The sequence below is a fragment of the Ambystoma mexicanum genome, chromosome 1p (genome assembly GCF_040938575.1).
Source record: "Ambystoma mexicanum isolate Mex_15411 chromosome 1p, UKY_AmexF1_1, whole genome shotgun sequence".
Taxonomy (NCBI): domain Eukaryota; kingdom Metazoa; phylum Chordata; class Amphibia; order Caudata; family Ambystomatidae; genus Ambystoma; species Ambystoma mexicanum.
The window spans coordinates 1,304,696,960-1,304,722,451 of record NC_090921.1 but is presented as its reverse complement, the minus strand read 5'-3'; the positions used below and the strand labels follow the sequence as shown (position 1 = coordinate 1,304,722,451).

The 25,492-nt window shown below is 48.5% G+C and overlaps 1 protein-coding gene across 3 annotated transcripts in view; it reads right to left on the bottom strand.

The window, feature by feature from the left end:
* The window catches only part of LOC138453344 (tubby protein-like), a 197,611-nt gene extending 172,743 nt beyond the window's left edge, over nucleotides 1-24,868 (bottom strand). The window contains exons 1-2 of one of the 3 annotated variants that reach the window (XM_069606092.1): nucleotides 24,189-24,868; nucleotides 20,638-20,689 (exon numbers count right to left, since the gene is read on the bottom strand). In XM_069606092.1, the coding sequence (XP_069462193.1) occupies nucleotides 20,638-20,684 (47 nt within the window). In that variant the 5' untranslated portion in view covers nucleotides 20,685-20,689; nucleotides 24,189-24,868. Of the gene's footprint in view, nucleotides 1-20,637; nucleotides 20,822-24,188 lie in introns of those variants that run through there. The other 2 variants (XM_069606108.1, XM_069606100.1) reach the window with 2 other exon arrangements.
* Nucleotides 24,869-25,492: the final 624 nt, after the last annotated feature.

Here is a 25,492-nt window from a genome sequence, read left to right as displayed (position 1 = left end):
TTTGACTTGAGCTCTGCTTTCGATCCTGTGGCAGTGCACGTTGTTGCAGTTCTAAGGAGGGCTCGGGGATGCGGAGATGACCGGTGGGGTGGGGCCCACAATAGTCCCTTTCCTATGCCGTGAACTGTCGCCAGAGTATAGGAGGGACCTAAGGGAGAGGTAATTCTGTCTCATGCTAGTCACAGATAATAGAAGGGAGGACACTGGGGTGATCTGCTCTACAAGGAGGCAGTGTGTTTTGCTATTTTCCTTAGAGGGAGGCAGAGAGGGACTTGTGGCATCTCCTTCATCACACCTCTATTCCCAGGAGAGTATATCAGTTAGCAAGAGGTACTGTGTATATTGGTGTAGATTATCTTTGCTATACAAACAGTAAAAGGATTTCTAATAGCTGACCAGTCTCTAAACAGTGATCGCCTTTGAATCCGGGAAATAAAGTCTAGTCATTGGTGTGTTTTTGAAAGGTTCCTCCTACTCTGGGCCCCATTACAGGCATTTCTATTCATTTGTATTAGCATTAGGTTATTTATTGAGCACAGACTAGCTTCGGGAAGAGTCACAGGGGGAAGGACACGATCAGTGAAGCAGGGATATAAGGGGGGAGGGAGCAATAAATGGGGGAGGGCAGTCAAGGTGGCTGCAAGGGATCAACAAGCAAGGAGGGGAGCAAATCACCCAGGCTCTGGCTGGTTGAGGAGTGGAGAGTGTGTGGAGCTATGTGCCAGGGAGGAGCCATTCCTTGAAGAGGACAGTCTTGAGCTCGTTCTTTGTATAGAAAAGTGAGTTATGGTGGCAACGTTTCAAACACGTACGATTTAAAATACCTCCTATTTTTTTTTTAAAATACCCCACATTTACAAGCTCGTGTTTATCAAGAGGTGGTGCAGACCCTTCATACACAAATGGATGAGGTTTAACCTGTTTTGTTCTGAAATCAATAACGGGTAAAGCTCAATGGAACACAGAATTCACCATAAACAGAACAGGCCTGCTTTGCACGTTCACATCCATGTCAACAAAATAGTCTCTCCTAATCACAAGATAGTCTGATGTTAAGGACAGCTGTGAGTAGTCTGCAGTCTCAGTCAGGATGTTATCCCATCAGGCTCAAACCAATCTTGGAATAATCATATATTCCTGGCTTGATGCTCTCCCCAGGATCTGTAGTCTAGGGTACAGTGAGATAATCTCCCACAGATCCAAGGGGACAGTGTAAGCAACACGGTTAAGGGGTTTCAATAGGAAAAAGTGGCAGGATGGGAAGATTAACTAATATTAAGTGAGGGCCTATTATAATTGAACCTAGTGGCTAGAATCCAATCTCGGTTTCCGAAGCAAAATCCCAAACTCTGTGCGTGTCGATGCAACAAGTGAGAATCCTTCAGATAACCCACAGTCTCAGGGTAACTTTAGGAGCTGCAGCACAATTCTCTTTCCTTGCTTTTGTCTAATCTAACAGTCAAACTATCATCAAGCTTTCAGGGATGGTGCAGCTTGAACCCAGTTCTGGCGTAAGCCTTGTATCATTGCCTCTCGCGCCCTAGAGGTCTGTGGTGATGCTTTACCGAGACAAGGACTATAGCTTCCAAACGTTCCCTAAGGACTCTTCTTTGTAGGAATGCTTCCCCCACCTCGTTACTTCTGGATGGTAATTCGCCCTAGTATTTGGTTAATTCTGGGCATGATTTCTTCCTGTTCCTAGGTTTTCTCAATAGTAGTTAACTTCTTTAGTTTGGCTGGTGGCTTTACTGTTTTAAAGCTCCCAGCGAACTACTCTCCAACTTGTCCTGTCTGGGTCTGGTGCCTTCCAGCCTTTGGGTCAAGGCTGCTAGCAGGCTCTCTAGTGTAGCATTCCTTTTCAGAATAGCCAGCTCTAAAGTGTGGCTCTGTTGTCTCAGCCATCTCTGGTTCTGTATATTCCTACTAACTAGCCAATTTGGCTGTGTCAGTGCAGGTTCGGACTCTAACACCACTCACTGAAATACAACTCACACTCTGGAATGCCGTACTTCAAAGACAGGCTTCTCCTTCTCTTTTTAGAGTTGGCCTAAAAGCAATTGTCCCAATGAGTGCTCTGGTTGGCGGGTCTGTTTTCCACATTAGTAGCCTTGCTTGTGATTGGGTCTTCCCATGGGCTTCAATGCCTCCCTATGTGTCTGGCATTCAGTTTCACTTGATATGTACTGTGGGTGTTCCTGTGATTGGAGCTGGCCCATGACCCGTCCCCTATGGTCTGCTAGGAGCACGTGCCATTGCAAACGGCTTCTCGGCGAGTACCGCCCTTAGCGGGGATGCCCACCAAGCCCAGCCCCAGCCAAGAGGGGGAAAGGCGAGGCCTCTGACTCATCTGCCCCGGGCGATATGGGGGGAAGACACATCATAAGGGGGCGATGGGAGTGGAGGCATGGCCAAAGGGCAGCCTATATAAGGCGGCTAGCGCTCTGGGGCACCCTCTTTGACTCCCATTTTACAATCGCCAGCATGGCGGCCATTTGCACAGACTACAGCTTTGAATTTGCTTTTAACACATGGGGACAGAGAAGTGCTATGGTACAAATTGGAATAGGGATAGGGCGAGCAGTGGGCTGCATCCGTCTCTTATTGAATAAGCGGTCTATTGCCATGGGGGCGGGGGGGGGTCTTACCGAAAGGACCCGGTTGTCAGTTCCATTGTTCAATTATTAACCTCACACCGCATTGCTTGAAGTAGAAACGTCGGCTCTGCTACGGGGTATGGGGGACAGCCAAACTTGGATGCATATGTGTATTGGTTTGTCATGGTTGCAGGATTTCAAGTCTATAGCACGCCAACGTGGTTGGGTGCTCCCATTAGTGACAGTTCGTCATGCGCAGGTGGAGTATGAGTAAACGGGGGGAAGTGGGGGAGCTGCTCATTTAATTGTAAATTGATTAATTGGAAGTTGTTGGCAGCCTTGACCTCTTGGCATTTCCTAGAGGTGACGTTATGTTTGAGCCAGGAAGGCCAGGCCTCGAGATAGTGGATCATTCAGAGCTAGAAGAGGGGCTAATAGAGGAGGAGATCGGGGGATTACCACCGTCAGACCAGTCAATGGACACTGCAGCGTCGGACAGATTTGCTGCACTGGCAAGGAGCATAGGATAGAAAGTGGCAATGGCACAAATGGGTGGCCCCCAGGGGGAGGTGGAGGCAAACAGCACAAAAGTTATGATCCCCCCTTACCCAAACACCAGCTCGGATTTGCAGTCTTCATCGGGGTGGGGGACTCAATCCACTCATACAAAAGGCAAGCAAAAATGAGTGGCGGTCCCTGGGCACGAAGGACAAAGAAGGAATTGGTGCTCAGGATATGGCAGGGTCCCATGCAAGGTTATGAGCACTGCGGCGGGAAAGGTTGGCTCTGAAGAGTCCGGGGAGCCTGCTAAAGGCAAACAATGCGGGGTGATGAACAGCTCGGCATGCAGAGGGGATGACAGATTCCCAACCATCACGGAGAACAACTATCTAAGTTGGCAAATACCACAAGGGCTAAAGGTTGACATTTGGAATAGGAGGTTTATTGATATTTTCTCGCTCCTCAAGCATGAGTCCAAGGGTCATGACACATTACAGGGAAATGGAGGTAGGAAAACAATGAAGGCCAGGAAAAGGGTGAGGCCAGAAGAAAACCTGGAGAATAGTCTGGAGGGCTTTAAAATCATGGCACAAATAATAGTTCAGAGGGAACCTGACCAGGAGCCGGCAATTTACAAATACAGCAAGTGTGTAATAGAGGGGCAGAGAAGGCTGGGGGGCTTAGTGTGGCTCCTGAGGGACCAAAGGTTCCGGAAGAGGCTAGAGAATGACCCTCTCATGATGTGGGAGCATAAGCAGTTCGAGGAGTGTTTGGACCCAGGATGGGGGTATAAGAAAAACTTTTCAGCAAGGGGGCAACTAACTTGGGCCTTTGCCCAAGGCACACACAAGCGGGGGCGCAGTACCCTTACCATTGGCAAAGCGGGAACAGAAAGAGGTGTTTGTGAGAGAGGCCAATTTACCACCAGGCGGGGTAAGGATCCCTCAGGCAGGACCGCAGGGTGGTTACAAGGGCAGGGGAGGGGCCAGCAGGCAGTTCTTAGGGCGTCCATCCTTCCCATGTAGGTATTGTAATGAGGGCCACTGCGAATGGGGGCCCAATTGCCGCTATAGGCACGCATGTTCACTCTGTGGAATTGCAGAGGTGGGAGAGGTGGCGGCAACCCATGGCCAGCGAGGGATGGAGAAAGTTTGAACAGACGAAAGGCTGCAAATGGGGAAGAAATACCATTAAATATCAGATTACAGCTGCTTGACATGTTTCTGCTAAATAAAAATGTTGTTTTCTCTAAGGTTGCAATGTTCGCGGGGTGGCTAATGTGAGGTTGCACAAGGCCCACCTAGCCTCCAAGCCAGCTGTTGCCCAGCAAGATGGTAATGAAGGTTTAATGGGGGCTGGCTCGTGGGCTGAGAGTGGGGATGTTGGGCCAATAGGGGGCAGCGGAAAGCCTGTGTGCAGGTGGAATGGGTTCATCCTGGAGTGGGGAACAGGAAGGTTTGGGGGTGAGGGTGGCTCACCACCAAAGGCCCCTCCCCTATCAAGATTCAGAATCTACTGCCATGGTTGGCACGGTACCCATTAAAACATGAGAGGGAAATATTATTAGAGGGCTTCACCATGGGTTTTGTGATACCTTACATGGGACCCCAAGTGCCATGAACAGCAGAGAACCTGAAATCGGCCAGAGCCTTTCCAGAAGTGGTAAGGGGGAAGATTAATAAAGAGAGAGCCCTGGGAAGGGTGGCATGTCCTTACTCGGCACCGCCTTTGGACAACCTTATAGTTCCCACCTCTGGGGTGGTTCCAAAGAAGGAGGAGGGCAAATCTGCTTGATACACAATTTGTCACACCCAAAAGGGGACTCTGTGAATGACTGGTTAGAGGAGGGGGTGTGCTCTGTGTCTTACGCGTCCTTTGACCAAGCCGCTAGCTGGGCAAGCAAGGCGGGTAAAGGGGCTTTGTTGGCAAAGGTGGAGGTCAAGGCAGCCTTATGATTGCGCCCGGTGCATCCTGAAAGTTTCCATCTATTGAGTTTCCAGTTCATGGGAGAGATCTACTTGGATAAGTGCATGCCGATGGGGTGTAGAATATCTTGTGCCTACAGCTCCTTCCTGGAATGGGTCTTAAACGAATCAGAGAGCGGGGGGGGGGAGGCGCATTACCTGGACGACTTCTTGTTTATTGGCGAAAGGGGTTCCGATGCCTGTAGCTCACTAATCAACAAGTTCCTCAGTTTGGCGAGCATGTTGGGGGTACCTCTAGCAGCGGAAATACTCAGGGCCCTTGAACTCAGTTGACTTATTTGGGCATTGAAATCGACACTGCAGAAGGGTTATGCCGCTTACCACAAGAAAAGATAACAGAGTGCATATCCAACATAAACTCAGTCTTAGGATGCAGCAGGGCCCCTTTGAAGACGATCCAGTCCTTAATAGGGAGGTTGAATTTTACAGGGAGGGTTATCCCAGTGGTGCGGGTATTTGGGAGGCGGCTGGCCTTCGCGGCGGGCGGGGCATTCAAAATGATGGCATTTGGTACGCTTGTGCGCGGGGCTAAAAGGTGGGTGGATTTCTTGAGAGTTTAATGGGATATTCTTATGGCACGCCCCAAGGGTCCCTTGATCTCAGGTTCAGTTCTTCCTGGATGCATCCGGGAGGCACGGCTTCGGGGTCATCTTGGGGAGGGAATGGTGCAGGGGGACTGGCCTAATGCTTGGAACAGGAAGGGCAGGAGCAAGAACATCAATGTCCTGAAGCTGTTCCCAATTGTGGTGGCCCTACATCTATGGGCCGAGGAATTGTCCAATAAACGTTTGATAGTGTTGTGCAACAACTTGGCGGTGGTGCAGGTAATCAACACGCAGTCGGTTCGCTGCCCAGAAACCCTGAGCTTGCTCCGGCACCTAGTTAAATTATGCTTGCAGTTAACACAATAATAATGGAACGGCACATTCCTGGGGTTCTTAACATTGCAGCGGAGGCGCTTTCTCGTTCACAAATGGGGCGGTTCTGGAAGGCTCACTCAGGGGTGCAGGAAATGATGACTCTATTCAACGGCGATCTGTGGAACCTAGTGCGCTGGAAAAGGGTATGAGGGGGCTAGCATCACAGGCACTATCGAGGGGCATGAGGGACAGACACAGCAGGAACATCAAGACCTTTTCGGAGGCGACTGAGGGCATAGAAGATGACAATTGGGGGAACAAAGTACAGCATTTCCTTTTATGGGCTTGGGATACCCAAAAGACAAAGTCCTGGCTAGCATGCCACCTTAGTGCTGTTGCCTTCCACAGTCAGCTAGAGGTTCTTGAGCATCCAACCAAGAGCTTTCTTGTGAGGGTGGCCCTGAGGGGTTGCGGCAGAGAGAGACCCATCCATTTTGACCTGCTAAAAAAGATAATTCCCGATCTGGAGACTGTTTATTATTCACCTTATAAATGCACCCTCTTCAAGGCCTGTTTCACACTGGCCTTTTTTGGGGCCTTGCGCTTAAGTGAATTGATTCCACGATCCAGGTTCGATATGGAGTAGAGGGCACTGTTGAGGGACAATGTGGCTCTCTCAGGGGGCACATTGCAAGTGAGGATAAGGTTGTCCAAGACTGACCAAGGTGGCAAGGGAGGTCATTGACGGTAGGGAGTCTGGGGGAGGACGAGTCATTCCCGATGGTGGCCATGGGTGTTTTCCTTAGGGCAAGGGCGGAAGTTGTCAAAGTACCTCTTCACACATGCAGACAGCTCCCCCTCAGGCTATTCCAGTTATAGAAAGTAATGGTGGCAATTCTAGCCAGAGCTGGGTGCGTCTCCGGCCATTACATGTCCCACTCATTCCGCATAGGTTTGGCCACAACAGCGTACAGGGAAGACCTAGGCGAGGAAGAGATAAACAACATAGGAAGATGGGACTCGGATAGATTCAAAATGTACATCCGACCTTTTGCGGGTCTGCGGGGGCCTTGCTCATGAAGGGGAGGGGCTGCTCATGGGGGATGATAGCTCGGGATGAAAGGGGTGGAGTGGTAAGAGGCAAGGCATACTGACGTTTGTCTAACAGCCCACATCCGAGCTAGCATGTGTTAATCTTTCCACAGAATATACTTCAGCATGGGTCATTGGCCACTCATTTGTGGCAAGAGCAGCTGAGAGAACAAGGAAAGAGTGTCTGGTCGGCCATATGGGTTTCTCGCAAACACAAATTGTGTGGATCGCAAAAGGAGGCCTGTTATGTAAAAAATTGTGGGGTGTTATTGAACAAGTGTTTGCAGCGAAGTGAGCCGCCACACGTTCTAGTTATTCATTTGGGGGAATGACTTTGTGTCAATGTGGAGAAGGGAGCAGCTGTGCAGAATACAGAGTGCTGTTTTGGGCACAGATATAATACCAGGGCAATCATGGTCGGGGACATACTCTCAGAAAGGGATTGAGGTGTCCAGGAGGAAATTGAATACAAAAATGGGAACATTTTTAAGAAGAATGAGCATGGGCTAGATAAAACACTCACTAATTACATTGAAAATGCCTGGTTGCTTTGGGGAGGATAGGGTACACCTTTCGGACGTTGGGGTGGCCATAATGATCTCTGATATAAGGGACGCTTTGGAGGGGATGGGTTGTAAGCGAACACTGCTTGAGATTGGGGGCGTGGAGATGCAACAAGAGAGAGGGCATGGGACGACACCCCCGTTCACAGTTTAGGCCATCGTCTGTAGGCTGAGGGCCCTCCTGGTAGGAAACAAAGTAGTCAACAGTAAGTGTAAACACCTGCACGGGGTGATGGCCGGAATTAGGATCCCAACCACATTTTCAGCACACCACCTACATGGGGGGCCCTCCTAATAGGAGCCGAACAGTTATGGTCTGAACGTATTCCATCCCGTCACTATCTGCGGACAGTGGTCCCTCCTGGTAAGGAGCCAACTTGTTTGAGCGGCGTAATCGGAAGCGCCTACTCGCCTGAGTGAGGGTTTGGGACTGGGGTCTCCCCCACAGTTCTTCACGCTGCGGCAGGGCCTTGCTGGAATCAATGTTGGGGTGAATGTACCGCATGTGTGTGTTGAAAGGGTTTATTAAGGACAAATAGTTCTAGGGAGAGTGGCGACCAGGTGGCTGGGGGGAACTCGCTGCTGCCGTTAACAAACAGAGAGTTGGGTCACGGGTCGATCCCTTACAGAACGCACTGCCAGATACCACAAGCGGACTGCACAGCCAACAGCTTAGAAAGAACAGCGCCCAGGAGTACCATATTCAGGGGAGAGCCCTTGGAAAGGTGAGGTGTAGGGGGCTTGGAAGACCTTCCAACTCCAACAACATGGCCAGGTTTGACCAGATTATGAGAAGTGCAATGAAAGAAAATGGGGAATGTGAAACAAGGGGGAAATGGGGATTTGGAGAGTATTGGGGAATGTAAGAATAGGGGTAGGAAAGAAATGGGGAAAGGAGCTTGGGAGAAGAGGAATTGAAAGAGTTGGGGATCGGAAAGAATAGGGGCAATGGAAGGTATCAGGGAAGGGAAAGAATTGGGAGTGAAAAGAAGGGGGGAATGGAGTGCAATGGGAATTGGGGAAAAAAGTGGGCAATGAACAGATATGAGGATTGGAAAGAATTTGGGACTGGTAAGAATTGGGGAATGGAAAGAAGATGGGGAAAGGTTTGGGTAACGGGAAGCCTTGTGGATGGAAGGAATCAGGGGTTGGAATTGGGTATGGGAAAGAATTGGGGGAATGAAAGGAGCTGGGCAGTGCAAAGGTTGGGGGAAATAAGCAGAGTCGAAGGCTTGGGGGATGGACAGGAGGGGGAATAAAGCACATGGTGAATGGTAAATTATTGGCCACAGAGAAGAGGGGGTTTGTAAAGAATGGAGGGATGCCTAGAAATGGGGAATGAAAGAATCGGGGAAGGGGCAGAATGGGGCAGGGGACCAAACTGGGGAAAGTAGGGGACTGGGAAACGAAAAGTTGGGAAAATGAACGGATTTGAACAAAGATGGGGGCAGGTAGAATAGGGAAGGATAAAGAAATGGGGAAATGGAAAGAAAACTGGAAAATGAAAAATAAATATTGGGAAATGAACAAATGGGGATAGAAAGAAAGAAAAGAAATGTTGTTATAAATGAATAAATAATTAAGATAAAAAATGGTCATGGGTAGTGAGGGAAGCTCTATGTAGGGAAGGGGACCACCCAATAGGGACCGCAAGGAACTTGATGGTGAGGTGAGAGACTAAGGAAGCCGCACCCAACGCAGAATCTTGAGGCGTGGTGGAGAAATGGATCACCTGTAAGATCATTCCTGGCTCTATGTTCAATAAAGCTTGCTGCAATTTCAACTTCCACTCAGCCAACTGGTCCTGCCTCTTTATCCAGGGGAACTATTCTATACCATAAGGTATGGGGTGGGATAAGGGCAGCGTGAATGAGGTGGCAGGCATGACCGTTAGTGTTATGCTGAGAAGGGCCATAAACTTGGGCTGTCAGCCCTATGAGGTTCCTAAGGGCATGTCCAGGAAGTTAGGATCAGGAAGAAGTGTTCTGGGAGCCCGCTGATTCAGCGTGTCGGCTTCCAAATTAGCAAGAGCGTGTGTTTCCTGCTTTTGGCGTCCTCGCACTGAGCGTGCGTGCTCAATCGGTGCATTTGTCCTTGCTGCTGCAGGATTTCCACGAGGTCTGGTGCGCATTCCGTGTCAGAGCTCGCACACTCAGTCCTGCTCTGGCTATGGGACCATGATTGGTGCAAAAATGCTTGTCCAATCACACTCTGGCATAACATATACATTAATATATATCTTTTTTTTAATCAGTCTTTTTTCTGTAAAATATTTGGGGTAAAAAATGCCTTGAAAAAGAAGTATTTGGTAAAATCACTGGATACCCTCATGAGGCACATTTCCTCTGCATGGCATGTGGCATCTTTCTTAACCCAGGCCACTGTTAAACCCTTGGGCTAATAGACTTCCCACAGGTGTGCCTTGCCACTAGACTCAAGCATGCCTCTCTCAGAGCTGGGTTGGGCTGGGTTCTGCAGCCTGTTTGGCTGCTGGGCTCTACTCCTTACTTGCACAAGGAGAACATGAGCACAAGGAGAACATGGGCGCAAGGAGAACATGGGCACGAGCAGAACATGGGCACAAGGAGAACATGAGCACAAGGAGAACATGGGCGCAAGGAGAGCATGAGCACAAGGAGAACATGAGCACAAGGAGAACACGAGCACAAGGAGAACATGAGCACAAGGAGAACATGGGTACATGGAGAACATGGGCACAAGCAGAACATGGGTACATGGAGAACATGGGCACAAGCAGAACATGGGTACAAGGAGAACATGGGCACAAGGAGAGCATGGGCACAAAGAGAACATGAGCACAACACGACCACAAGCAGAACATGGGCACAAGGAGAACATGAGCACCAGGAGAACATGGGCACAAGGAGAACACGAGCACGGGGAGAAAATGAGCACAAGCGGAACATGAGCACAAGGAGAACATGAGCACATGGAGAACATGAGCAGCACAAGGAGAACATGAGCACAAGGTGAACATGAGCACAAGGAGAACATGAGCACATGGTGAACATAAACACAAGAAGAACGTGAGCACATGGGGAACATGAGCACAAGGAGAACATTAGAACAAGGAGAACATGAGCACAAGGAGAATATGAGCACAAGGAGAACACGAGCACAAGGGGAACATGAGCACAAGGAGAACATGAGCACAAGGAGAACATGGGCGCAAGGAGAACATGAGCACAAGGAGAACATGGGCACAAGGACAACATGAGCACAAGGAGAACATGGGCACAAGGAGAAAATGAGCACAAGGAGAACATGAGCACAGGGAGAACACGAGCACAGGGAGAAAATGAGCACAAGCAGAACATGAGCACAAGGAGAACATAAGCACATGGAGAACATTAGAACAAGGAGAACACGAGCACAAGGGGAACACGAGCACAAGGAGAACACGAGCACAAGGAGAACATGAGCACAGGGAACATGAGCACAAGGAGAACACGAGCTCATGGAGAAAATAAGCACATGGAGAACATTAGAACAAGGAAAACATGAGCACATGGAGAACACCAGCAGAAGGAGAACACCAGCACAAGGAGAACACGAGCACAAGGAGAACACGAGCACAAGGAGAACATGAGCACAAGGAGAACACGAGCTCATGGAGAAAATAAGCACATGGAGAACATTAGAACAAGGAGAACATGAGCACAAGGAGAACATAAGCACATGGAGAACATGAGCACAAGGAGAACATGAGCACAAGGTGAACATGAGCACAAGGCGAACATAAGCACATGGAGAACATGAGCACAAGGAGAACATGGGCACAAGGAGAACATCAGCACAAGGAGAACATGGGCACAAGGAGAACATGAGCACAAAGAGAACATGGGCACAAGGAGAAAATGAGCACAAGGAGAACATGAGCACAGGGGGAACACGAGCACAGGGAGAAAATGAGCACAAGCAGAACATGAGCACAAGGAGAACATAAGCACATGGAGAACATTAGAACAAGGAGAACACGAGCACAAGGGGAACACGAGCACAAGGAGAACACGAGCACAAGGAGAACACGACCACATGGAGAACATAAGCACATGGAGAACATTAGAACAAGGAGAACACGAGCACAAGGAGAACCCCAGCACAAGGAGAACATGAGCACAGGGAGAACACGATCACAAGGAGAACATGAGCACAAGGAGAACACGAGCACAAGGAGAACCTGAGCACAGGGAGAACATGAGCACAAGGAGAACACGAGCTCATGGAGAAAATAAGCACATGGGGAACATTAGAACAAGGAAAACATGAACACATGGAGAACACCAGCAGAAGGAGAACACCAGCACAAGGAGAACACGAGCACAAGGAGAACACGGGCACAAGGAAAACATGAGCACAAGGAGAACACGAGCTCATGGAGAAAATAAGCACATGGAGAACATTAGAACAAGGAGAACATGAGCACAAGGAGAACATAAGCACATGGAGAACATGAGCACAAGGAGAACACGAGCACAAGGTGAACATGAGCACAAGGAGAACATAAGCACATGGAGAACATAAACACAAGAAGAACGTGAGCACATGGGGAACATGAGCACAAGGAGAACATTAGAACAAGGAGAACATGAGCACAAGGAGAATATGAGCACAAGGAGAACACGAGCACAAGGGGAACATGAGCACAAGGAGAACATGAGCACAAGGAGAACATGGGCGCAAGGAGAACATGAGCACAAGGAGAACATGGGCACAAGGACAACATGAGCACAAGGAGAACATGGGCACAAGGAGAAAATGAGCACAAGGAGAACATGAGCACAGGGAGAACACGAGCACAGGGAGAAAATGAGCACAAGCAGAACATGAGCACAAGGAGAACATGAGCACAAGGAGAACATGGGTACATGGAGAACATGGGCACAAGCAGAACATGGGTACATGGAGAACATGGGCACAAGCAGAACATGGGTACAAGGAGAACATGGGCACAAGGAGAGCATGGGCACAAAGAGAGCATGAGCACAACACGACCACAAGCAGAACATGGGCACAAGGAGAACATGAGCACCAGGAGAACATGGGCACAAGGAGAACACGAGCACGGGGAGAAAATGAGCACAAGCGGAACATGAGCACAAGGAGAACATGAGCACATGGAGAACATGAGCAGCACAAGGAGAACATGAGCACAAGGTGAACATGAGCACAAGGAGAACATGAGCACATGGTGAACATAAACACAAGAAGAACGTGAGCACATGGGGAACATGAGCACAAGGAGAACATTAGAACAAGGAGAACATGAGCACAAGGAGAATATGAGCACAAGGAGAACACGAGCACAAGGGGAACATGAGCACAAGGAGAACATGAGCACAAGGAGAACATGGGCGCAAGGAGAACATGAGCACAAGGAGAACATGGGCACAAGGACAACATGAGCACAAGGAGAACATGGGCACAAGGAGAAAATGAGCACAAGGAGAACATGAGCACAGGGAGAACACGAGCACAGGGAGAAAATGAGCACAAGCAGAACATGAGCACAAGGAGAACATAAGCACATGGAGAACATTAGAACAAGGAGAACACGAGCACAAGGGGAACACGAGCACAAGGAGAACACGAGCACAAGGAGAACATGAGCACAGGGAACATGAGCACAAGGAGAACACGAGCTCATGGAGAAAATAAGCACATGGAGAACATTAGAACAAGGAAAACATGAGCACATGGAGAACACCAGCAGAAGGAGAACACCAGCACAAGGAGAACACGAGCACAAGGAGAACACGAGCACAAGGAGAACATGAGCACAAGGAGAACACGAGCTCATGGAGAAAATAAGCACATGGAGAACATTAGAACAAGGAGAACATGAGCACAAGGAGAACATAAGCACATGGAGAACATGAGCACAAGGAGAACATGAGCACAAGGTGAACATGAGCACAAGGAGAACATAAGCACATGGAGAACATGAGCACAAGGAGAACATGGGCACAAGGAGAACATCAGCACAAGGAGAACATGGGCACAAGGAGAACATGAGCACAAAGAGAACATGGGCACAAGGAGAAAATGAGCACAAGGAGAACATGAGCACAGGGGGAACACGAGCACAGGGAGAATATGAGCACAAGCAGAACATGAGCACAAGGAGAACATAAGCACATGGAGAACATTAGAACAAGGAGAACACGAGCACAAGGGGAACACGAGCACAAGGAGAACACGAGCACAAGGAGAACACGACCACATGGAGAACATAAGCACATGGAGAACATTAGAACAAGGAGAACACGAGCACAAGGAGAACCCCAGCACAAGGAGAACATGAGCACAGGGAGAACACGATCACAAGGAGAACATGAGCACAAGGAGAACACGAGCACAAGGAGAACCTGAGCACAGGGAGAACATGAGCACAAGGAGAACACGAGCTCATGGAGAAAATAAGCACATGGGGAACATTAGAACAAGGAAAACATGAACACATTGAGAACACCAGCAGAAGGAGAACACCAGCACAAGGAGAACACGAGCACAAGGAGAACACGGGCACAAGGAAAACATGAGCACAAGGAGAACACGAGCTCATGGAGAAAATAAGCACATGGAGAACATTAGAACAAGGAGAACATGAGCACAAGGAGAACATAAGCACATGGAGAACATGAGCACAAGGAGAACACGAGCACAAGGTGAACATGAGCACAAGGAGAACATAAGCACATGGAGAACACGAGCACAAGGAGAACACGAGCACAAGGTGAACATGAGCACAAGGAGAACATGAGCACAGGGAGAACACGAGCACAGGGTGAACATGAGCACAAGGAGAACATAAGCACATGGAGAACACGAGCACAAGGAGAACACGAGCACAAGGAGAACACGAGTACAAGGTGAACAGGAGCACAAGGAGAACACGAGTACAAGGAGAACACGAGTACAAGGTGTACATGAGCACAAGGAGAACATAAGCACATGGAGAACATGAGCACAAGGAGAACACGAGCACAAGGTGAACATGAGCACAAGGAGAACATGAGCACAAGGAGAACGCGAGCACAAGGAGAACGCGAGCACAAGGAGAACATGAGCACAAGGAGAACATGTGCTTTTTTACCAATGTCGGACCAACGTTGCTCCCACTGGGAGACATGCCTCCTCCGATAGAAAGTGGATGAATTCTTCAGAGTATTTCCTGTTTCCGGTAGTGGCTGGGCTCTTTGTGATTTCCTGGCTGCCTCCTACCCTGGTCCAAAGGTTCCCATTCCTCGCCCCTAGTGTTTTATGCTCACGGCCACCCGGTATCCCTTGTCACAGGGGATATGTATGGCATTGGGTACATAGGAGGTTGTGCATGGGGTAACTCAATGTGGTTTTTTAATGTACCCCGGGTTGTAAATTTCCCATGCAGCCCCAACTAGTAAGTTGGTGGTATATTAAAAATAGGAGGTGTTCAAAATACTGTGTTTTTACCATTACTACCATGTTTGCAATGAAGGCCATGCCTCGAATAAACATGCTACATATGTCTCTCGACATGGCTACACTTGTGTCTATGTGTATGTGCTGGCAGCGAGCTCTTGCTGTCTAGGATTGTCGGATGCCATGTTCTGCTTGCTTATTTCATTATTTGTGGCCAGGTTTTGAAAAGAAACGCACACAACCATGCCTGAGTACCAGTGACTGTACAATAGGAAACCTATACCCACAGATGATGTTTTTGCAACTTGACGACAAAACAAAAAAACATGGTGGGGTTGTTTTCTTGCTGAAAAAGTTGATGAAGTGCTATGCTTGTATTGCCATAAAACACAGTGACCACAAATGCTAGTGGATATTGTGTACCCAGTTGAGGAGCAGCACGTTAAAGGGCCGGGAGGATAGCTCAGGGACAACACGCTCGCCTTGGAAGCAAGACGACGCGGATGCCCGGGTCCGCGCCTAGAAACCTCTGGGTATTAAGCACATTATAAATAACCAATTGCAATAAAGGACGGGGACGCCATCCTTCTAAGATACTGTGAGCACTCGCTTTTGGGTCTCGGATAAAGAGGAGCAGTTGTCTACAATAATATGCTAAAAGAGGAGAACGCCTAGAAATCGTTTAGCACCTCATGCCAGATTCCTTAAGTTATGTTATCTTGCATTTGTATAGCGCCTCCTGCCATAGTTTAGGGATTCAAAGTGCTTAGCCTGTAAGAGAGGCAAAAGGGAAGTAGGGTAGAGCATTCAGTAGTGGTAGGGAGAAGCAAAGACTGGTAGATAGTTGGGATCAGGGCGAGGGATAAATAAAATGCACAGGCAGGCATCAGAAGGAAGCGTAGCTACGTGTACAATTTGACCTCATTTATCATGGGACTGAACTGTATTGTATGGGGTGCACCGCCAAGAGGAGGGAAAGCTGGAGAGGAGGTGTTCTCTGCGCAAGGTGGCTATGTCTGGAAATGACTCACTGCATGGTGAGCCTGGGCATGGTGAAGCATTGCCCAAGAGAACACATGTGGCAAAGCCCTTACTCTTATGTCCGTAGACCCCCAAAACATTTGGGAGGGGTTGCTGTATGTCAGAAATCCAAATGTGCCACATTTTCAAAAGCTCCCTGAAAAAAAAAAAAGTTCACATTTGTTGGTTTCCTCATTCATGTCATGCTTACCAAAACTCTAGGGTGCTGATGGCCAGACTTTGAGCCTTCCACAGTATCATGGTAAGGCAAGAAAGGTAGAAAACCAGGTAGAAAACCAGGCCCAAGAAAACGCTGCCAGCAAAACCCCCTCTACTTACTCCCATGTGCCCCGACCGACCATGAACTTCCAGATTCTATATACGGGAAAGCTGTAAGGAAAATATGGGCACAATTTACTAAGAGTGGGATTTCGTCCATGTCTTCCTTGGGAGCAGAAGTACAGGCCAGCTTTCCTGGAGGTTCCTGAGTCCTGCTGGGGCCTTTAAGGAAATTGTTATATTGGTGTGTGAGGCATGAATCCTCGTAGGCTGAGGCTGGGGGCGTATGGGAGTTAATTTGCATACTCCAGACTTTGACTAGCCTTCTCACCCTGAGCTGCAGTTACTGTGTACTGTTAATAGAGTACACCATGCTAATGTTAGGTCAAAATAGGGGTGTATGATCTAGTTAACAGATTAGATTTCCAGTTCTACCTTCTGGGTTTTTTGCTTGCGTGTTTAGGAAGCTGCTACCTGGTATGTTGTGGCTTCTTCAAAAGTGCTTGAAAATTATACATTTAAAGCACAATGTTATAATGAAACCTTAACTTAATAGAACATGACTTAAGCAGTTTCATAAAAGGGAACTGACATGGTATTCTTCCGCCCTCCCCCAAAATGAGTGACTGTGTACATACAGTAGCACAGAGGTAGATTCTGGTTAACGTGCATTCAGCTTTGGGAAAAGAACACTTTGATCCCAGCAGGGCAAGGCATTACAAATATGTGTCTACATCTTAAAAACAGGACATGGCATACCATACCATAACACAGTGTAGCATACCAAAAGTAATTCACTGCAGCACTTCAAAACTGGGCTTGCCATAGGTAAGATAGATCAGTACAGGTACTTAGCAAAACATCTCTCTCACACACACATACGCAAGCACATCTGCTCCAGGCTCACCTCATGCTGCTATTGGGGTGACTGAATTCCAGATGACATGACTGCTCTTTTGTTGGCCGAAGCCCTGGGTCTTCAAAGGCAAGGGACTCCATCCACCCCTCACACCTTCCTTCACTCCGCCCTGGGGCAAATTGCAGTTTCCTTTCATTAAGAGGTGCCATTCCTTGATTAATAGGTGTTATCGCTCTTCGTCAGAGGGGGCTGGAGGGACATTTGGGAGCTTTTTGGTGGGAGAGTGATGGCTCATCCTTTGAAACAATTGGTGGCTTCCATGAATGGAGTTTCTTGTTTCAATTTTATTTTATTCATTCATTTATTTATTTATTTATTTACTTGACCAAATCGTAAGCTTGTGGTTCTGGGAAGAGTGTGCAAGGACCCAGAGCATGTTAATGGATACACGTTGGTCAGACTATTGAGTGTTCCACAGTGTCATGGTGCGCATCAGAACGGTGAAGCTCCACCAAGAAAACACGGGTGGGCAAAGCCCTTCTGCTTACTTCATTAGGGCCCCCAACAATGTTTGGGAGGCGTTGTATGTCAGAAGCCTGAATAATTGTTGTAATCGCAGCTGTTCCTCCTATTACCCAATTTAGTGGGGACTGTTTCTAGGTCTGGGCAAGCCAAGCAAATACAAATAACTTGTGAGCTAATGCTTATAGCATGCTGTCGCACACACCCTCAGACACACACATGCACCCACACATCATATACAGCACAATCAGCAGTCAGCAGGAGTTCAAACGTTGCTCAAATACAGGAAAGGTACAACAGGAGCAGTAGCAGCGAAACCCTAATTCAAACAGATGCCAAGCAGTGAAACCTTGATTCAAACAAATGCCAAGCAGTGAAACCTTGATTCAAACAGATGGCAAGTATAGCAATGAAAGGTTCAGGACAAGCTTCCAACACACGCACAGAATGCATGTATGTGTGTATGGGATTTTAAAAATGCAAACCTAGCTGGGAAACAACCAAGAGTTGTGCATAGAGAATGCAACTAGAGGGTGGCAAGTAAGGGGGTGGGGAGCAGGTCCAATATAGGCAAACATTGTGGAAGCGTCCACTCATGCACACACACAGAACAGGTACAGAATGGGTGGCAGTCGTGCACATTTCACTTAAAGGTGCATAGAACAGGGACAGCACAGGAAACAGTGCAAGCATCCTCAAAGTCAACTCTTCATCCCAGCAAACAACGTAAGGTCTGCTGTCCAAGCCTCGGTCCTCTCCCACCTGGATGGTGTCAATGCCTTCCTGGAAGGCCTTCCAGCAAGCAGCCTAACACCCCAGAGATGTGTTCTAAATGCAGCAGCATGACGCATCAAAGGCCTCTGAAAATGCAACGACATCACCTCTCCCCTGACCAAACTGCAGTGGCTCCCGCTGCAAGCCTGCATCAGCTTCCCATTCTGCTGCACCATCTACAAGGCTGCCGCCCTCAAGCCCCATGGCTACCTCGCTGAGCATCTCCGCATCTCTGGAGGTCTATGATCCACCAGAAGCCTAGATGCAGAATTGAACTCTGCCAGCACAGGACCAAAAGCAGAAGACAGGCTTCTTCTGTCTAAGCCCCCTGATTCTGGAACCTCCTCCCCATCAACACCAGACTTGCCCCCCGTTTCTATATTTCAGTAAGTAGCTCAAGACCCTCTTCTTTAAGGAACAGCTCCTCCTTCACACGTAGGCCCCCTACCCAGCCACTCCCCACTAACCTGAGACTGGGCGATCTGCTCCGCTCTGTTTCTTCCCCTAGTTGATTGAAGATCCCTTGTTGCCAAATTGACCACCCTCCCTCTCCCCTGTTAGCCCCCCTTTCCTTGTATTAATCACTTGTGTTCGGCTTCCCTCAATGTGTGCTTCCCCTATGACATGTAAAGAGCTTTGTTGCTTCCCAATGCTTGGTCTGCACTCAATAAACACTAATAGTAATAATAATATTCATGCTGATAATAATAATAAAAATAAGAATGACAATAATTTAAACAGTGCAATAATGCCAGGGGTTATAAGCTTTATTTATTTATTTATTTATTTATTTATTTATTTATGTATTTCATTTTTGAAGCACCCAAACGCTGAGGCACTAGGGCGCTGTTGCGAAACCAGTTCCATGACACATATTAACGTAAAGCGGCAGTGTATATTGGGTGGTAACGGACTGCCACCCACAAGGACCTTTAACAAGAAAGGTGGGACGTTACCACCGGGTACAGTCTGCCAATCCTGGCATTATTGCCATTAGCACCCGAGGAAACGTCTAGGTGCTAATGTATTTGTTTGTTAAACAAAGAAGCAATTGATGCACTAAAGGTTTCTATTTTTTTTTTGTTTAAATCAACATGGCTGCTATGGAAATTGAGAAGGGAGCTCTAGCCGGAGCCCCTTTTTCGATTCCCATGAGAGCCGGCATGAGATGGGGGCATCACGGGAAAGGGGCATGATCTGCAGAGGCAGGAGGGGGCAATTAAGTCAAAATGTATTTTTTGGATAAATGCTTTGTCTGAAGAGGGATGGCGGGTGGAGTGAGCCTGAGCAGCCAATATCTTGCTTGGAAGGAGGCCTTATACTGCTGGATTCAGCCCGCGTTCTGGGCAACCTGAGTGGCAGGGAACTGGGATCTAAAAACGAGAGGGCGGGCAATTGAGCAGCCAGGGATCTAGAAGCAACCCAGGGGAGCACAGGGGAAGCAGATCGCCCAGTCTCAGGTTAGGTGAGGAGCGGAGGGGGTGTGGACCTGGGTGTGAGAGAAAAATGTCCCTAGTGCAACAAATGTGCTCTGTTAATGGATGTTTGCGCCAGGCCATAGTTTGACCTAGTCCTGAAACGAAAGGTATTAGTACTAGGCCCGTATTAGCACCAGGGCAACGTTTGCCCTGGTGCAGAAAATGCATTAACAGTGCATGTTGTTTGCGCTAGGGAAATGATTGCTCTAGTGCTTATACCAGGACACATGCCACTTGTCACGGTGCGAATGTTTTCGAATATGGCCCTAATGTTATTTGCACTAGGGGAAATATTGTGCCACGTTGCACATGCACCCATGCAAAATGTCTGTAATCTGGCCCCATGCAGTTTCGCGGTGCTGGAAAATCAGTCTAGCAAAGCACTGGTTACCTACAGCACTGGCAGCGAGCCAACAAGATGCACTCCTCACCCACAGCCCAGTAAATCAGCATTGCCAGCTTCCACACACCAAAAGCAGGGGTCCCTCAAATACACAATAAGGGGGCAAGGATGAAGTGGAAATTCGGTGCCCATTCAATAATTGGCCTCTCACTGCCGGGCCGCATTATATGCCTTTTCCAGCCCCCCCCCTCCCCTCCCCCCCCTCTTGCCTTGTTACCATTCCCAGGTCTTAAAGGTCACTTGGACTGGGGACTTGGGGCCCGAGGCATTCGCTGTTGCGCTCACCTGTCCATTCTCCAGACGTTGCAGACTCCCTCGGCTCCCTGCGCCATGTGCCCTGCCGGAAGAAAGAGAGGGCCGGGCCCGATTAGTTACTGTTCCTAATGTGGGGAGCGTGGGCTCGGCGCGCGCCACAGTTAGGGCGCCATTCCCTGAAGAGAGGCCTAGCAGCCCTGCGAGTCAGCGCCGGTCTCGCGCCGCCTCAGAATAACCGGAGTAGACCTGGGCCGGGGAGACCCTGAAAACAATGGCCCCGAAAAGGCCGGGCTGCCGCAGCCCTGAACCGGCGAAGATGGCTCGGGGTGTCTCTAATCGGATTTATGGTCTGGATTAGCCTAGGACGAAGCATTAGCAGAGCAGAGGAGGGGCAGCAGGAAGACGGAAGAGCATGGCAGCTCCTGCAGAAATTGTCCCATTCGTAGCGTTCCCTGGAAGAGAACACCTGCGAGGAACTTCCCCACCTGTCTGTCGTGTGTTTTAGGGATTAAAAGTGCGGCACCCACACCTGCAAAAGTGACCAACGGACCAGCTATGAATGAACCCCCCCCCCCCCATCCCACCAAAGAAAACCTGCACACCAGATCGTGCATTTTCTTCTCAACACAGAATAAATGCATTTGTCAACAGTGATATAGGGTGAACACATTTTTAAATAACATGAAAGCAGTGCTAACATGTTTGAGTGCCTGTTTAGGCGCTACACTTCCGTAGCGGTTTTGGGGAGAGGGGCGGGGGTTGTGCCATGCATTCGCCATACTAATACAAGGACACAATGGAGCTTGGGCTTCGATTGATATTGCAGGCATGGCTGGTTGGTGCAATTAATGAGTGCTAAAGCATGTAACTGAAAGGTTGGTGGTTCGAGGCCACTCAGGGATGGTGTACCTTCAAGTGTTACTGTCAGGAAAATTATACGTGTGTTTATTCCATCACAAAATACCAATATCTTAATTTGTAAAAGGCAGCATTTCTTCTGTGCAAGATTGCGCATTTCTGCCAGGCAGCTATTGAAGACCTACTACCAAAAACCAGGACGACTGGGGTTCCAAATTAAAAATGCTTTTGAGAAAAGGGGACAGAGCACCCAATTCCGGGACAGTCCCTGCAACACCGGGACGTCTGGTCACCCTACATAGCCTCTTCAGTGACGCCTTCGTATGTGCATTTTACCAGAGAAATGCTCACTTCATGTAATTCACCCCATTCTACATTGTTTTTTATAAGTACAGATTGGTAACCGGGGGACTAATGACTTCTTTATACATTTCATTGGTGGATGTATTCATGTATTGAATTTATATGGCACTTTCTCCAAAGCACTGCACATAAATGCAACGGTACAATACAATGAGGTAATTCGCCACTTTTCCTCCAAAAATCAGCACAATTACCGCAGCTGAAGCCAAAAACCCCATGGAGTCCTATGGACCCCAAAAACGGGGACCAGCACCGCCATTACACCACTTGTAATCCCCTGGTAAACCCACAGAACCACGTGCATAAACCAGGAGAAGACCCTAGGACCCCCGTTCCAGTGGTAGCAGCAGAGCTACGCGCCCCATAATCTGGAGGCGGCGTCACTTCGGACCTTGACCATTTCACCCTTCTTGGGGCCCACTGTTTGAAAGCAGAAATCATGCTTTGAGGACTAGACGTGTCCATCGCTGGACTGGCTTACAGGGAACTCTGGCCCAGATTCAGAGGCAGGTGTCTGACCCACGGGCCTCTTTTGTGTGGGTACCCTGGATGTCTGCTCCATTTATATTCCCAGCCAGGCACGCTATTCCCTTCCTTACAGTTCTCACAACCAAACTTCCCTTCGTTTAACTACTTTTCGAACTCTATACACTTACAAATGTGCTATAAAATTAATAATTTGGACCGATTTTTTAAAAAAAAGTATTTTTATTTTTCTTATTTATTTGTGATCCTAGTTGTACTCAGACAACCTTACACGACTACAACTATACTTCCATTAAGAGTATAGGAGCATTACAAAACATCAAAAAACCATACCAGATTGTCAACAGCATAAAAAATGAGCATTTTTCAAACATGTTCTTGTTATGTTACGTTACGTTACGTTATGTTATGTTATGTTATTTTGCATTTGTATAGAGCCTTAGGTATCAATGGTATGATGTCAAGGCGCTGGTAGGTTGAACGCCCTCGGTCTTGTGGCAGAACCTCCCTGGAGAATGGGTGCGTTACTTCTAGTTACAGCGCACGATGCGGCCTTTATACTCTGTTCGTCCGCGGACATTCCTATTATCAGTGCCGTCAAAATAAGAGCAGGGGTTTGCTATAGAATTAGGGAGACTGCCTCGAGGTCACAGACGTCTGGGGGGCCCTAGTGAAGGCATTTCTGCCGTGGTATTCATCTGTGACCCTGATGGTTTCCGTCTCACCACCTGGGATCCAGGTGTTGCTAATTTCCACACGAGATGCTGGGATTGTATTCCCCACTGCACAGGAGCCAGCCTGCCACTGACCCGCATTATTTGGCACCGTAACAGATGGCAATGGGTTCCATTCAGGGTCACTTGAAACTCTAAGTTTCCCCTCTCCTCCCCAGCCCCCCATGACCCTTGCCCCCACCCTTCATCTTCTACTCTGTATGGATTCGAAGTTTGTATTGTCTGATTCTCTGTCTCTTCTTGCCTTTTCGGCAGGGTTAAAGGATGCATGCTGTCGCTTCGTGTGACGTTCTCAGGGTCAAAGGTCATTTAATGCCATTTCCTATGATCCTGTAGAAGGGTAAAGGGAGGCGCAATGTCACCTCCACTTCCCCTGAAGCGTTTGCCACCTGTGCATTTTGAGTGGGTAATGGGGACATTTTCCCAGTCTCCCAAAGGGCGTTCCCTGACAGCATGAACTCATCTGCAAAAGACTATCGCCAGAGGTTGACCTGCGATGTAACATGAGCTCCTGCCTCTAGGCCAGGGGCAGGCCATCTGCACTCTTGAAATGGTTTCAGCCTACATCTCCCATGATTCCTCATCATTGACTGTACTAGCTAGGGCAAGGGGGAGATGTAGGCCAAAACATCTGGACAGCTGCAGGCGGCCAGCCCCCCTGATGTAGGCATATGGTGTCTAGACTCCCTTTATCCTTCTGCCTCTTGTGCAGCCAGGCTATAAGTGTGTGTTAGCCTGTGTTTACAGTTTCTGTGACATCTGGACCAGTCTTGTTTAGGCATTGCAACTTGGGCCTTTTTAAGATTGCTCTTCTAGAAATAAAGGTTGGTATTTCAAGATGGAGGTCTGCAGCAAATGTTAAGCTATGTGGCACATCATAGCACCGTGAATGATATGTCCTTGAGCTAATAGAAAATTAGGCAGACTTATTTTAGAAAGACCACAATAAAGATGATGGTTTAAATGTACCTGAAAGCTAGGGAAAGTGCAGGCCTCGGTTCTAAAGTGTCCTTTTCTCAAATGACAATCGCTTCGCTTTGACTTGTATTAGAATCATTTTGACAGAGGGCTTCTGCATTCCTTTTACGCTTGAAGTAAAGGCAGTACTCTACATACAAGCTTAGAACGCATCCGTCTTACCTTTGCTGAACGGCTTTCGTTGGCTGGAGATCACCAGGTGCGAAAAAGCAGTAGAGCCCTGGTGAAAAATGTTAGTGCAGTCCAACCCTCTCTGTCACAGCACCCTCTGCTGGCGAGGACAGCTCTTGCCCCACCAGGTGAGGGCCCACTGACGTGAAAGGGTGCCCTCGAATGAGAAACCGGATCTTTAAAAGAGGAACGGCGAAAACAAGCTGGGTGTGATTATGTTGTATAACAACAAAGGGTGTCCATTTTTATCTTCTGCGCCAAACAGGGAAAGAAGGTCCTCCTGCTTGAGTTGTGCTGCTTGCGATGTTCTGCGGGGAGCTATCAGTTTGCCTGGGAATCCTTGCCCGGCTTGGCTCTGCTCCTCTGGTGGCGACCAGGCTACTTGTGGTGGTCTTCAATGAAGCAAAGGGTGCCGGAGAAGGCTTTCCGGGCTGTCCTGAAGCGGGGCCCCTGAGGCTTAGGGTGTTCTGTAGGGGAGGCGGCAACTGTCTGGAACCTTGCCTGGTGCTCGTCCTGTGTGGACCAGCTCTCTGGAGATGTTGGGCAGGGGAAGGACAGCCGCCTGAGGAACCTTGCCTTACTCTTCTCCTGTTGGGGGATCAGGGGACAGCTACACCTCGCGTGCTGCCTGCAGCACTGACACTCTCTGTTTCTTCTCAGAACTCCAAGAACACGCCAGGATTCCAGGGGCACAATAGTTTCTCTGGTGACCAGCTGGGCATGGAACGCCTTCTGTGATGTCGCCATAGAAGGCTTCTTTCAAAGGTGGAATGGGTGTGAGTTCCTATGTATAGCCAGCGAGAAGGCAAGGTTCAAACTTGCCCTACCATGGGAACCAATGGTGGCCAATGTGGGCATTCTTCCTGGAATTGTTGCACTGCACTGTGGGTAGAATTTAGTTCGAAATGGATTTGTTTGAAATCCTGCAAATTGGTTGAAAATTGGAACGTTGCAAAGGAACACCCAAACATTTTCTTTCTCGGTGAAGAAAGACAGGATGCTGATAGGTGCTGTGCCTTGAATCTGTTAGAAACAACTTGGCCTGCGTAGTATAGGGTTGGAGTTAGAAGAGATTGATCCCCCCCACCCAGAATATTGCTGGGAGAAGATCAGCTATGTGCTGCATTGTTTTCAAGCTAAAGATTTGTAATAATAAAACGTGTGAAGCATGTGACTTGTGCAAGACCCCGGGCACGAGGCACACTACAGCACCAGATTATCGAATGCAGGGCCATGAAGGAGGTGAGACTTAAGCATTTTCTAAGGTTTGTGCAAAATGACCAATGGTTACAAAT